This window comes from Dermacentor variabilis, chromosome 9, assembly GCF_050947875.1.
Source record: "Dermacentor variabilis isolate Ectoservices chromosome 9, ASM5094787v1, whole genome shotgun sequence".
NCBI lineage: Eukaryota > Metazoa > Arthropoda > Arachnida > Ixodida > Ixodidae > Dermacentor > Dermacentor variabilis.
The window spans coordinates 42,919,404-42,933,048 of NC_134576.1; the positions used below are offsets into that span (position 1 = coordinate 42,919,404).

General features: G+C 49.5%; 1 protein-coding gene across 1 annotated transcript; it reads left to right on the forward strand.

Moving 5' to 3' along the window:
• The first annotated feature begins 2,912 nt into the window (after positions 1-2,912).
• On the forward strand, positions 2,913-8,766 carry LOC142558315 (uncharacterized). Its single transcript, XM_075670464.1, has 4 exons — positions 2,913-2,920; positions 5,125-5,515; positions 6,090-7,180; positions 8,127-8,766. The coding sequence occupies exons 1-4, from the start codon at positions 2,913-2,915 to the stop codon at positions 8,764-8,766; spliced, it is 2,130 nt and encodes a 709-aa protein (XP_075526579.1).
• The last annotated feature ends 4,879 nt before the right edge of the window (positions 8,767-13,645 follow it).

Below are 13,645 nucleotides of genomic sequence, written 5' to 3' on the forward strand. Positions count from 1 at the left end.
ATAATTGGCCCTTGCGCCATAAAACAACAAATTCATTCAGCCTACCAAGCCGTACTTAAATGAACCGTCGGGAGTCACCCGGTGATAAACACAGGGGCCGCATGTTTCAGCTTCGCTGGGTAACCATCTGTACGAAGTGCTTGACCCGTAAGTTTTTTTACTGTCAGTGTCTGCTTCTGTGCGAATGGTTTTAAGGGCTGTCGCGATCACTGGCAATATACTTGTGTTGCACGTGACAACTAGACTGAAGGAACAGTGGGAGAGTCACAAACATGTAAATATGAGTGTGAATTAGAAAGCAAGGAAGTGTAAGGAGTGCAATAACTGAGACTTGGAGTACAAAGGTGAGTGCGGCTGTTCATTTAACATGTACAGTTCATAGTATGCGGTCTGTCAGATTAATAGGAATGGTATCAAGGAGCTGTCAAGTATGGCACGTGATTAAATCGTGCGATGAGGTTCAGTAATTACCGTGCATAACATAGAGCATGCTTTTAATGGCTGGACAACCGATATTGCGTAATTAGACATCTGTCCTGCAGTTGACACATAATAGGATGAGAATATAAAAACGACGATGACAGTAATGGTGCAAATACTTGCAGGTAATTTTGTTTCTATGTCGTCGTGGAGTGCCGCTGCATATTGTAAACATAAATACCAACCCGCGTCTTGACATTGAGAGCGCAAATTAAGTTTAGCTATCCATTGCAGTCAGGATCAGTTAACATGTGGTCAAGAGGAAAGGAACGGACTAACAATAGTTCATCATGGAGAATAAACACCAACATAAAACAGAGCAGTTGATTATATTTACACCACGAAAGTATCAATTCTTCATCATCCTTCAGAATCTAACAGAATACTCACATTGTAGATTATATGAATACCATGCTTGTTGTTGAATTCATTTAAAGCGCGTAAAGCGGCCAATGACATTTTTGGCGTAACTTGTTCAAAATTCATAATGCCTGCTTTGCCTGCTGCGCAGTGGAGATTGGCTTCTTCTCTGGCTGAGCGATCCTGTTATCTAGGACGACTGCGCTCTGTGCACAGCATTCTTTGTACTGCAGCACAATCGCCGACAGCCCTAATTTACGGGGCGCCGCCGGTCGTCTATACTTTCTTCATTGCATAGCGCACCCTATATTTATGAGGCTAGCCCACGCAGAGCAGGCGTGTGCAATAAAGTTGCGATGATTCTATAGCTGCGCCGGTAATTTTCCTTCACTGCCAGTGTTAAGACTTAGGGGAAATGTTACGATATCTAGAAAAACGAAGCACCCGGTCAATATATTGAAATATATTATTGCTTTAGGAATTATATGGACACTGCAGGCGCATTTCTGCCGTAGCCGTTGCCGAAGCTGTCGCCGTGAGGTTCCGCATAAAGTCCAAAGGCGATAAAATCATCACAGCGCGCCGTATGTTGCACATGTTAGTTTAAGCGTCGGAGGGTGAGCCTGCGAACGCAGCTCAATCTCGCGTGTACGAGAGAGGTAGGAGGGCCGGAAGGCACGTTTTCTCCTATCGCGCGCGAGGCCCGAGGGTGAGGAAACGGAGGGGGGGGGAGAGGAGGACCTTCTTCTCCGGTGGCTGTAAGGCGGCTGCTGCTTACGGCGCGGCCTGGCGGCCACCGTTACGCGGCGTGTAAGCGCGACTGAACGAGGACGTAGAAAAAAAAACAGAGACAGTGATGTCTCTGTTCCTTTCTATGTCTTTCTAGATGGCTTTATATCGACGTAAATATGCTCGCACTAAATGGCGTATGATGTCATCTATTAAAATAATGTCAATGAACAGTGGCTATAAAAGTACCTTTATGAAGGATATGTACTGAATCTTGTAAGTCATAGCAGCACTAGTGCCTCAGCAGGGCCCTTCAGTGCAAGGGCTGCGAGGCCAGTGCTCTGTAAGTGACTGCATTGCTGCTACAGCCTCTAAGGAGAGGTGCTACAAAATGCCTAGGCCAAATTATTTCAATAGTGTTAGTTTCGGCTAAGAATTTTAGTACAGTTTTAAAATTAATAGAGGGTCATTGCTTAAGAAATACGCTGGATGAAGAGGTATATTATGGCGGTATAAGGAAGGGAGTACTTGTTAACGCGATTGCGTTAAGGAGCTCGTGTCGCAGAAAAGTCGGTGTCATCGGTGTCGGCGGCGTTGGCCGTGAGCGAAAAATCCAGGAAGGCAATTCATAAATAAAAACAAATTGCAAGATGGGCTGGGTGGGAATCGAACCAGGGTCTCCGGAGTGTGAGACGCTACCACTCAGCCATGAGCTTTCTTTTTCTTCTTTGCTCAGCCATGAGTTCGATGGTTCAAAGCGAGACAAAAGCGCCTCTAGTGAATGCGGTGTTGCCTTACAAACGCGCCGTAGAAAGTTTTACTGTGGTGTATATCGGTAATTATGTGCATGTAAATTACAGAAGTCGCAGTTAAACGTGTAGCGAAGTACGTTTTCGCTACATTTCTTCTGCGCTTGGCGCACACGCAGAGCCATCTCGCGGCAAACACAGAGAACCCCCTTCTCGCTATGCACGGCGCTGCCCCGACAGGTGGCGCGCCACTCGTCTGCTTCTCCCCTTCGTATTGGGCAGGGAACGAGATCATATACCGTAAGTCTATTGCCACACCAACTACATGTCGCAGGGTTAGTTTCACTTAGAAGACACGGGTAAGTACTGCAGGTGTGCCCAATTCATAATCTACAACGCAGCACTTCCCACTGTCTTGTTCTTCTTTAACAGATCCAGTAGCCTATTTTTGGTTTGATTCAGTCTAGCTTGTTGCATACCTATGTGTCTCGCTGCCTTTGCCAATATTTTCGCAGGCTATGTGAAAATGGCTTAAGGTCTGTGTACGGTACAGGCGGCACTTTCGTCTGCAACTGCATTTCCTTTCGTGCTCCTATGGCCAGGTACGCAGCATACTATGATCACTTGGCTGCCCACATAAACTAAACAAAGCAAGCTTTACAGTTCGTTAAAAACTGAATTCTTGTGTTTTAGTAGATTCATTAGAGCACTAACGATGCTCAATGACTCTGTGAACAAAATTGCGTTTCTACCATTCATTACCTTTATGTGTTTAACTACAGAGAGGATTGCGTATGCTTCCGCTGTATAAATATTTGTACGCGCATTTAGTGCTCCAGGCATTGAAAGAGACGGTCCCAGAGTTGCATAAGTAACACCTGTAAGATATCTCGAAGCGTCCGTGTACTGTTGAGGCTGTGTTTGTTTATTTGTAGAGCTCGTCCGCGATTTTGGATCTGCTGAATCCATATGTTAATAGCGCGGCATAGATTCGATGCCTACTGGTCTTTGTAGCTGCACTTAGTATGCCAGAGCTCCCATGCCAAAACTTGTTATCCCGGCTGCGGTGGCCGCATTTCGATGAGAGCCAAATGCAAAAAATCCGTCTCTCTTGCATTAGGGCACTTTATATATCCCCTGTTGGTCAAAATTAATCTGGAGTCCCCTACTACGGCACGCCTCATGATGAAATCGGGGTTTTGGCACCTAAAATACCAGGATACATACAAAGCTTCTCGGGAAAGCGAATTAGGAGAGTGTAGGTGGCATCGGCACATGCATGGCGCGCGTATTTGTGCACACAGTACCAGTGGCGTGCTATATGTCGTGCCCACAATGTATGAACGTTGTGGCCATTAAGACTCGCGGAGGATAATTTGTAGGCAAATTTCGCCCCACTCGCGGGATATTTTGGTTACGTTTATTTTGAGGCCACATAAAACCACTGTGCGTGGGCGTGTGCAATGCATATTTAGTGTTTGTAATGAGAAATCATGCTTTTTGCAGAACCGGTTCCTAAGCACAATGTTTAAAGATTTTTGAGACCAGACAGCATGTGGTGCAATATTCAGCACCAAGACAATATTTATACATGTGTGTGATGAAATCGGGGTTGTGTGGCCGCGAAGAGGCGAATAATAAACGGCAGTTCTGGTGCGCATTGTGCAGCCATGAGACAGCGAATAAAACGCGTTGCCACGAGAGTGAGAGCTGCGTGCGGCTAGAGAGCATCGAGCGTGGAACGATGCGGACGCCAGCTCGCTGACCGGTCTTTCGAGTCACGGCTTTCTTCGACCTCGTGTCCTGTGGCCATGCGGACCTGTTGAGGCCGATGGCCCGCTCTGCCACTGCTGCTCAGCCGGCCACAGGGGGCCTGCTGTCGTAGCAGCTTGGCGCCGTATTTGATCTGAGGGCCTGGTGCCCCAGTGGTGTTCACGGCCTGGCACCAAGGAAGAACCCGACAGCGGACCAAGTGATCCGATGTGCCGGCAGCTCGCGGCAACAGTGGCTGGCTAGCCAGTGACCTGTACTTCAGCGGCCTGATGTTCTGCCGGCCTGCTCTACGCTTCTACTGCTGTCGAGTCACGGTCTGGTCACGAGGACAACCGCCACAGCAACGACGACGACACAGCGGCGAGTAGGAGGGTCGACGTGTGCTTAGTCGAGTTAGGGATTCTTAACATTCTAGACAATTATGGTTACCGTGGTTCAGTTCTTTGTCGAGTGTGTAAATTGTCGCGTCTGTGGAATATAGACTCTGTTGTCCGCACGAAGCGCCTGACTGCCGTGTCAGTTATTGAGGATTCTGGGCCCACATTATCTACTTTATCAGAATTTCCCATTTCTGAGACTTAAATAGCTGCCTTCTTTCAGAAGCGAGAGCGGCACCACTGCAGAAGCAGCCAAGTGAGTTGGCTGCACAGTGTTCTAGTGAATTGGCTCACGCAATTCAAGGAAGGCTTGTGGAGAACACAAATATGCCGCGGATAAGCCGCGGTGCTGCCAGCGCGGAACAGAGCCGACCGCAGTCGACCGTAGCCAGCCGGCTGCCGAGAGAGGGCCGGCGCGCAAAGCATAAAGATTAGTTGGCACCGAGACTCCAAGCCCTACGCCTCGTCTCTGCTTTCCTCGCGCATGCCAATAATTGGTGACCCGGACGTGATCGCCGTGAACCAGCCAAGCGATGCCGACAGCCCCGCGGTACCGTACTTAATGTGAAGCTACCTCCGTTTTGGACTGGCGACCCGCAACTTTGGTTCGTGCAAGCTGAGTCACAGTTCGCTGCACGCCGCATCACTGCTGACAGCTCCAAATACCACCACGTGGTGGGCAGCCTCCCGCCTGCGACGGCCAGCGAGGTGCGGGACCTACTGCTAACGCCACCAGCAGAGAACGCCTACCAGATCCTAAAAGAGACACTGATTCGCCGTGTTACACCTACAGAGCTGGAGCGTCTCCAACAGCTACTACGGGAGGCCGAACTTGGCGACCGCCGACCCAGCCAGTTGCTACGCCACATGCAACAACTGGCCGGCGACGCGACAGCAAGCGACGGTCGTTTAGTGCGGGAACTGTTCCTGCAAAGGCTTCCCACAAGTGTACGGATAGGCCTCACGGCGTCGGGCGATACAGACCTTGCCAAGATGGCCGAGCTCGCCGACAAACTCATGGCTGTCGCCATGCCCACAGTCGCGTCGGTGCACGCAGACACACCATCCGCCAATTCCTTGCAAGAGATGCGAGAGGAAATTTCTCGTGTCGCAGACACCGTCGCAGCGCTGCACTCGAGCGGAAACCAGCGACCACGACAGCGTACCGCATCACAACCACAACAACGTAGGGTGTGTTGTGTTGTACCGGAAATTCGGCAACGCTGCACGGAACTGTGTGTCGCCCTGTGAAAATTCGGGAAACGCCCCAGGCCAGCACTGAGGGTGACCAGTGCCCCCGCCCCGTCGGACAGTCGCCCATCGGTTTTCTTCCTGACCGATCGTGAAAGAGGTGCTCGTTTCCTAGTCGACACAGGGGCGGAAGTTAGTGTCGTGCCGGCGTCGCCAGCCCACCGCAAACGACCGTGCGCAGCACCGTTGCAAGCTGTCAACAATACGACGATACCGACGTACGGGCAACGCTCCCTCTCGCTGGACCTGGGCCTCAAGAGGACGTTTCGGTGGATTTTCGTCGTGGCTGACGTAAAATTTCCCATCCTGGGAGCGGACTTTTTTGCGCAACTTCGGACTTCTTGTCGATGTCCGCAACCGGCGTTTACAGGACCCCCTGTCACAAGCAGAAGTGCGCGGGAAGCCATCCAGGCATCTACCCCTCAGCCCCACGCTCGTAGCACCGCCGGGCGCTACACGATTCACTGGCATCCTTGGCGATTTCCCCGAACTGACGCGGCCACCACAGGCCAGCGCGGCCGTCAAACACAATGTATGCCACCACATTGTCACCACAGGCCCACCAGTTTACGCACGACCACGTCGCCTGTCCCCGCAAAAGCTGCAAGCAGATCGACAGGAATTCGACCACATTTTCGAGCTCGGCATAATCCGCCCGTCCACTAGTCCGTGGGCGTCTCCACTGCACATGGTGCCGAAGTCTACACCAGGAGACTGGCAACCCTGCGGCGACTATCGAGCCCTCAATCGAGCAACCGTGCCCGACCGCTATCCGGTACCTCACATTCATGATGTCACGTCCAGCCTACATGGTGCGGCGATTTTCTCCAAGGTCGACCTCGTGCGGGCGTACCATCAGATCCCCGTGGCTCCAGAGGATGTATCGAAGACGGCGATAACCACGCCCTTCGGCCTGTTCGAGTTCCTACGCATGCCGTTCGGCCAGCGAAACTCCGGACAGACATTCCAGCGTTTTATCAACGGCATTTTGCATGGCCTCGACTGCTGCCATGCATACCTCGACGACCTACTCATCGCAAGCACTTCACCGGACGAGCATGAGGCGCATCTGCGATCCGTGTTTCAGCGCCTGGCGGAGCATGGCATCCTGGTGAACACGGACAAGTGCGAGCTGGGCGCCGAGAAGCTGACTTTTCTTGGCCATGTTGTTTCAACCTCTGGCATTCAACCTCATCCAGACAAGCTTAAAGCTGTCGAGAAGTTTCCACGACCCACAACTAAGCGCCAGCTCCGCGAGTTCCTTGGCCTTGTAAATTACTACCGACGTTTCGTACCTCGGTGCGCGGCCGTTCTACACCCTCTCCACCTCCGGCTGTCGACACACGAAGGTGCTGCTAGGGAGCTGCTCTGGACGGACAACGCCGAAGCGGCTTTTCAAGAGATCAAGAGGCACCTCGCCGACGCCACACCTCTCGCCTACCCGCAACCGGGAGTCCCACAGTGCGTCATGGTCGACGCCTCGGACGCAGCCGTGGGTGCTGTCCTTCAACAACTGAACAAAGGAGTATATGGCAACCGATCGCTTTCTTTTCTCAAAAATTGACACCCACCGAGCAGCGTTACAGCACTTTCGGACGCGAGCTGTTGGCCGTCTACACAGCAATCTGGCACTTTCGTCATTACTTAGAAGGAACGGAATTCTTTGTAATGACTGATCACAAGCCTCGCACCTCGCCTTACGCTCCCTCAAATCTGATGGCGGCACGCACACAGCCCGCGAGCTGCAGCAGATGTCCTGCATATCGGAATTCACCACGGACATTCGCCACATAAAAGGAGTAGATAACGCTGTCGCCGATGCTCTGTCGCGCAGCCCAGTAAATGCCATCACTAACACGGGAATAGGCCTCGCAAAAGTGGCGGCAGCTCAACGCGACGATGACGAACTGCGCCGTTTGCAGGAAACATCGACGTCACTCGTCCTACAGTGGTTTCCTTTGCCCGGAGCAGGAGACATTTGTTGTGATACATCTACAAGTAGCCCTCGACCATTCGTTCCTGCTTGCCTCCGTCGGGAGGTATACGTTTCGTTACACCAGCTTTCACACCCAGGAATCCGGGCGACCCAGAAGCTGCTCACGGCACGTTTCGTATGGCCTGGCATCAACCGCGATTCCCGACAGTGGACTCGCGAGTGTCTTAGGTGTCAACGGTTCAAGGTTCAGCGTCACACGGTGACACCGTTGGAGACTTTCCCAGGGCCAGATGCTCGATTCGACCACATCCATATGGACATAGTCGGACCATTGACACCTTGCCAGGGCCAAACGTACTTGCTAACTTTGGTCGACCGTTTCACGCGGTGGGCAGAAGCTATCCCGATTCCCGACATTACAGCCGAAACTGTTGCTCACGCTTTTGTCAACCACTGGCTTTGTCGTTTTAGTGCACCTTCCTCCATTACAACGGACAGAGGAAGCCAGTTTGAGTCTGCGTTGTTCGCCAGTCTGACGAAATTCATAGGCGCCTCGCGCATCAGGACTACGGCCTACCACCCGATGAGCAATGGAATGGTCGAGAGGTTTCACCAGCAGCTGAAAGCAGCATTTATGGCAAGTGAACATGACTCGTGGGTGGAAGCATTGCCTATCGTGCTCTTGGGCATACGCACAGCGTACAAGGCAGATATCGGCTGCAGCGCTGCGGAAGTTGTCTACGGCACGACGCTACGTCTGCCCGGTGATTTCTTTGCATCTGGCCAACAGCAAGCTCGCATTTTCGCCAGCGACTATGCATCTCGCATCCGTGACATCATGAACAAGCTTGGAGCTACACCTCCGCGACAGCCCAAAGAGAGGAGGACACACGTGAGCAACGAGCTTGAGTCATGTAGTCACGTCTTTCTGCGGAACGACGCTGTACGACGACCACTACAAGCACCGTACGATGGGCCATTCAAGGTTCTCCGTCATGGGGGCGGCGGCGGGGGCGGCGGGAAGTTGTCTCGTTGGAGAGACTTGCCTACGCACATGGACAAACCTGCGTACATAGAAACGCAGTCCATGCCACCCACCTCCAACCCGTGAACTGGAACCCATACAGAAGTGCCTCGTCCCAGGGCAGCGGTTTCCACCCGGGCGGAAAATGCAGCTACGCCTGATACTCGCACCTACCACACGCGCAGTGGCAGACGTCTAAATGCGCCAACTCGCCTCAACCTCTAATCACACGAGTGTTTTGTCGTGCTGGTTCCGTTCGTGTTCTCACTAGGGGGGTAGTCCTGTGGTGAACATAAATATGCCGCGGATAAGCCGCGGTGCTGCCAGCGCGGAACAGAGCCGACCGCAGTCGACCGTAGCCAGCCGGCCGCCGAGAGGGGGCCGGCGCACAAAGAATAAAGATTAATTGGCACCGAGACTCCAAGCCCCACGCCTCATCTCTGCTTTCCTCGCGCGTGCCAATAGGCTATTTCAAATGGACACACAAGACCATCACTGGTTATTTTATGTTTGAACATACCATTGAGCTACTATAACAGCATTTCACAACAAAGCTTTCCAAATTCAGTTTGATTGTATCAAAATAGACCAGTTAATACGACATAAGTAAGTGTAGTGACAATTTCTCCACAAAGCGTGGCCTTCTATAGCGCGCTTTAAGACGTGAACGCATGCATGTATTAAATAGCAAATTATGCAGGATGTCTTTTCTTATGTGAAACTATATGTTTATTTCTGTTGGAGATATCAGCATTCCGCTTCTTTATCTAGGTAAATTTTAATCGGAGGACATTGCTTTCTAGGTTACTAGTGCAAATTGCTAATTGAGATAATCGTGCCAACTATCTATTTAATTAGTAAAGTTAGTGCAGACCTTGCAATCGCGGAAATAAGCCCTTAACATGCAAGGCCTACTAAGCTAGAACTAATTTTGTAACTAGTAGCAGTTTCAAGCACGTCACATTGCGCGCCAAGATTACCATGATGTTATGGCGCTTTTCTAGCTTCACTACAAATGTATGCAATGCTCTGGGAAGTAATTACGACACCAACTAATTTGTGACTTTGACTTCCTCGATCTCAGAGATGGTGTTAGTTACAAAATTGCCGCCAAGTGAATACGTCCTGCCTGTTCACGGGCTTCAATTACACTATCACAACATGAGCCCTGAAGCGATTAATTAAAAAGACAATTACCACGATTTTTAAAATTAAATCCTTCGGCGCTCGCGACTTATTGAGAATATAATGTTCAACAGTTAAGGTAACCCAGTTAAATATGAGAACTATGCTGGCATCTGCGAGGGCTAGGCGCCTTAAAAAATCGACATAAGAAAAGAAAACGGTATACGTGGCTAAAAACTATAAAAAATAACTTGAATATGAATACCTACAAAAAAAAACGCTGGCTGCAGGCAAGCCACGCTGTTGACATCGTGGGGAAGTCGTCGGCGTGTGTGAGGCCGAACGCGGCCACAATGATTTTGCCCGCCGTCATGACGCTGCCCTGGTGTCTTCTGACGACCGCCCGCCGGTGGTCGGCAAACGGGCTGGCCATTTGCAAAACCCTAGCCCGGCCCAACTCAGATGGTTCAATTTGGGCCTCTACTTTCTATCTGGTCATGGGCGTCGGCCCGATCTTCCGCCAAGTTCTTTTTTTTTTGCTTGGGAAGCGATGCCAGCCGTCAAGCGTTAAGCACCGACTAGACTTATGATATTTGCAGAGCTTAGCTCTAGTACACGGCTCCGACGGCTAGGGACCCCCTCGTCTGTGCTCGCATTGCAGCCGACGGTGCCACGGATATCAGAGCATTTTCTTCTGCGTGCGAATTAACTGCGAGGACACATTGGAACACGAATATCCTCTGGACATGCAGATTAGATCCGAATGTTCAAGTCCCAGTATGGGCACACAGTTGATAACATGGAGGCATTAATTTCTGGACGTTCTATTTAAAACACCCTTCGGACATCCACATGATTGAAGTTGTGGGAATCAAACAAAGCCCAAGACTTTATTCCTGTGGATGTCCGAAGGTTGTTTTCAACGGGATATTCCGTACCGGACATATGTGGGACCAACACTTGCAACACCCCTCCTACGCGATTTATGTAAGCGCAGATGATGTGACTGTTTATTCGCGTTTGCTGATTCCACAACATTGCTCGCGTTCGGTCAACTCAATTCATCATTATGCGGATCTATGTACGCTGCTTGCTGTACCTTATATATGTTCTGGATTGAAGTAATCACAGTAAATTATAGGCCCGCACATATATAGGTGCCCAAATTATGCCTCGGTTCCCGTTACAAGGGACTAAAGCTGAACGCATGCCGTTGCGCCGCCCCTCCTTGCACTAGATCCCGACATTCATGCACAGATGTTTTTACTGTGATAGCAAAAGGTAACCTTATCGAGCCTTCACCAAAATGCTACCATACCCTTTTGCTAAATTCATTTCGCGTGGTCCGTGCACTCCGTTGCTAAAACAGAGAGCACCGAGCACAACGAAAACCACGGAACAACAAAAGAACAAGGAAGCTTTAACCAACAAAATTGAAGCGACGAAAAATCGCTCCAGCGCGTATTACGCGATTATAGCGCGGTACGTTAAGGCTCTTCTAAGGCTGCGCTCAGGGCACGCTCACCCGAAAACACATGTCCGACATCACCATGAAGGTACCGCGCTCAGGTTAAACGTCCAATGAAGACGAGAAATGTATAAGTTACTATGAAGGGCCCATATTGCACAAGCACATCATCAGAAAAGGTGTACGGTGCTGCAGGCAGAGCACCGGAATAACTGCACGTTAAAACCTACCGAAAGGCATAACCCAATGCAATCATGTCCTATGCTCTCCGAACATGTGCCAAGAAAGCCGAGTACTGCGTCCCGTGCCGTAGAACAGTGCAGCGACGGCCTTCGCCCAGCCGTTACTCAGTCGAATCGCTACTGCCTGTGGGCTGTTGCATGCGCGCTTAGCGCTGCTTTGCGCGTAGTCGGTCACATGACATAACTCCGCCGTCTTATGGGACCTTTTCGCGCTTCTCTGCAGGCTTGGAATTCCCGCACGTTGGTGCTGTTGGCGCACTCCGCGGCGTACTCAGTTCGCGGGTTTTCTATGAATGTGGTGGTTGCATCACGTGCTCATCAGTTCCACCGTGAACGTTGCCAGTTGCAGATGAATGTTTGTGTCGTGTGCTTTCGAGCTACATCCATGCGACGCCTATACGTCTTACGCCTACCAAAGGTAAGGGACATTTCACGGAATTATTTTCTATTAGCATCCCAGGAAACTTCGCGACTAGCATGCCGTCGTGTCTGGGCGTAATCTAATGGCAGGCGTTGTACATCCCGATGGTTTGCGGCACCGGTAACAACAATCGGCGATTGACCATCCCTTCCGCTCCCGCAATACTGCGTTTGGGCGCATCAGACAGCTTTCCTGTAAACTGGCCACTCCTCTTGTGCTGTTAACGTGCATCGCTGAAATCCGCTTACCAAGAAATTTCAGAAGGCGAAACTTTGGGACCTCTATCTCCTCCTATGTAGCCTACAGGATGGATCCTGTGTCTATTTTGAACATTGGCGGATAATAATAATAATAATAATAATAATAATAATAATAATAATAATAATAATAATAATAATAATAATAATAATAATAATAATAATAATAATCTTTATTAAGCACCCAAGAAAATCAATACAGAAAAACGGGCCCATCTAAGCCAATGGTGACTTGTGTGACGTGACCCGGCATCGTCAGCTAAGCGATGTGGTTGTAGTATACAAGCACAGATTTTAAACCAACAAAGAAAAGGGAAACAAATGAGAGTGATAAAGGTAGATCAGGTTTCCAAGGCATCGAAACGAAAGCATGGAATAATCACAGCTAAACCACCACAAACGACAGGAAACTGAATACATACATTTGTATTACAACATGTTCAATAGACTGTTCAATTTAGACCGAGAGTCCACAGAAAAATAGTCGTCTGACAAATTATTAAATATCTTGAGGACATACACGCAGCGTCTTGGTGCTCCGCATCAAGTAAACACGCGTGGTACAACGAAGCGCCTTTCTTTGCGCAGCGGTCGCGGGGAGGCGTGCGGATGCTTAAATTCATCCGTCCAGAAATGGCGTAGCACAACAGTAAAAATGAATAAAGATTAAAAGGAGGGGAAACCAATGTCAAGAAAAATACCTTTGTTTGTTGGTCTCACGCGATTACACGCCCCACTTCTTAATAGATTTTTTAAGTCGCTATCAAATCTGTCCAGCCAACGTTGGGAGGCAGGAAGCGCAAACTGTTATAGAATACCTTAAGGTGCTGCATGCAAGGGAATATGCTATCATTTTTTGCCTAAAACGGAACCAAACCTTTAATGTTAAAAAGTAAACATGCGATAGATCTTAGTTTGGAGTATACATGCACCCCATGATTTTGTCACGACAAGTCACTATCGAAATGAATGCCGAGATACTTAACTGAGTTTGTATTTTCGACAGGAGTACACTGATAGGATAAGGAATCTTGGGTATGAATATACACTGGAATGACCGTGGTTCCAATATTCAGGGGATTTTTAAACCATATATTTTTTTATCTTTTTTTTGATTGACGGTAAGTTTGTTTTTAGAAAGCCAGACAATAGCTTCATGCACCGATTGCTACATATATTCTACAGCCTTTTTGTAATTAACATGCTTTGTTAGAAGGACGATATCGTCCGCATACTCATGCACTTTACCATTTGGTATTACTGAAATGAAATCCTCCACAAATACATCAAAGACAAGAGGCGATAAAATTGACCCCTGAGGGACACCAGCACCAAGGGATAACTTGCTGCTATAGTATTTGGTACCTATAACAACCATTCGTGACCTGTCGGTGAGATAGTTTTGAAGTAGAGCATAGAAAGGGCCCCTAAAACTAGAAAGATATAGTTTGCG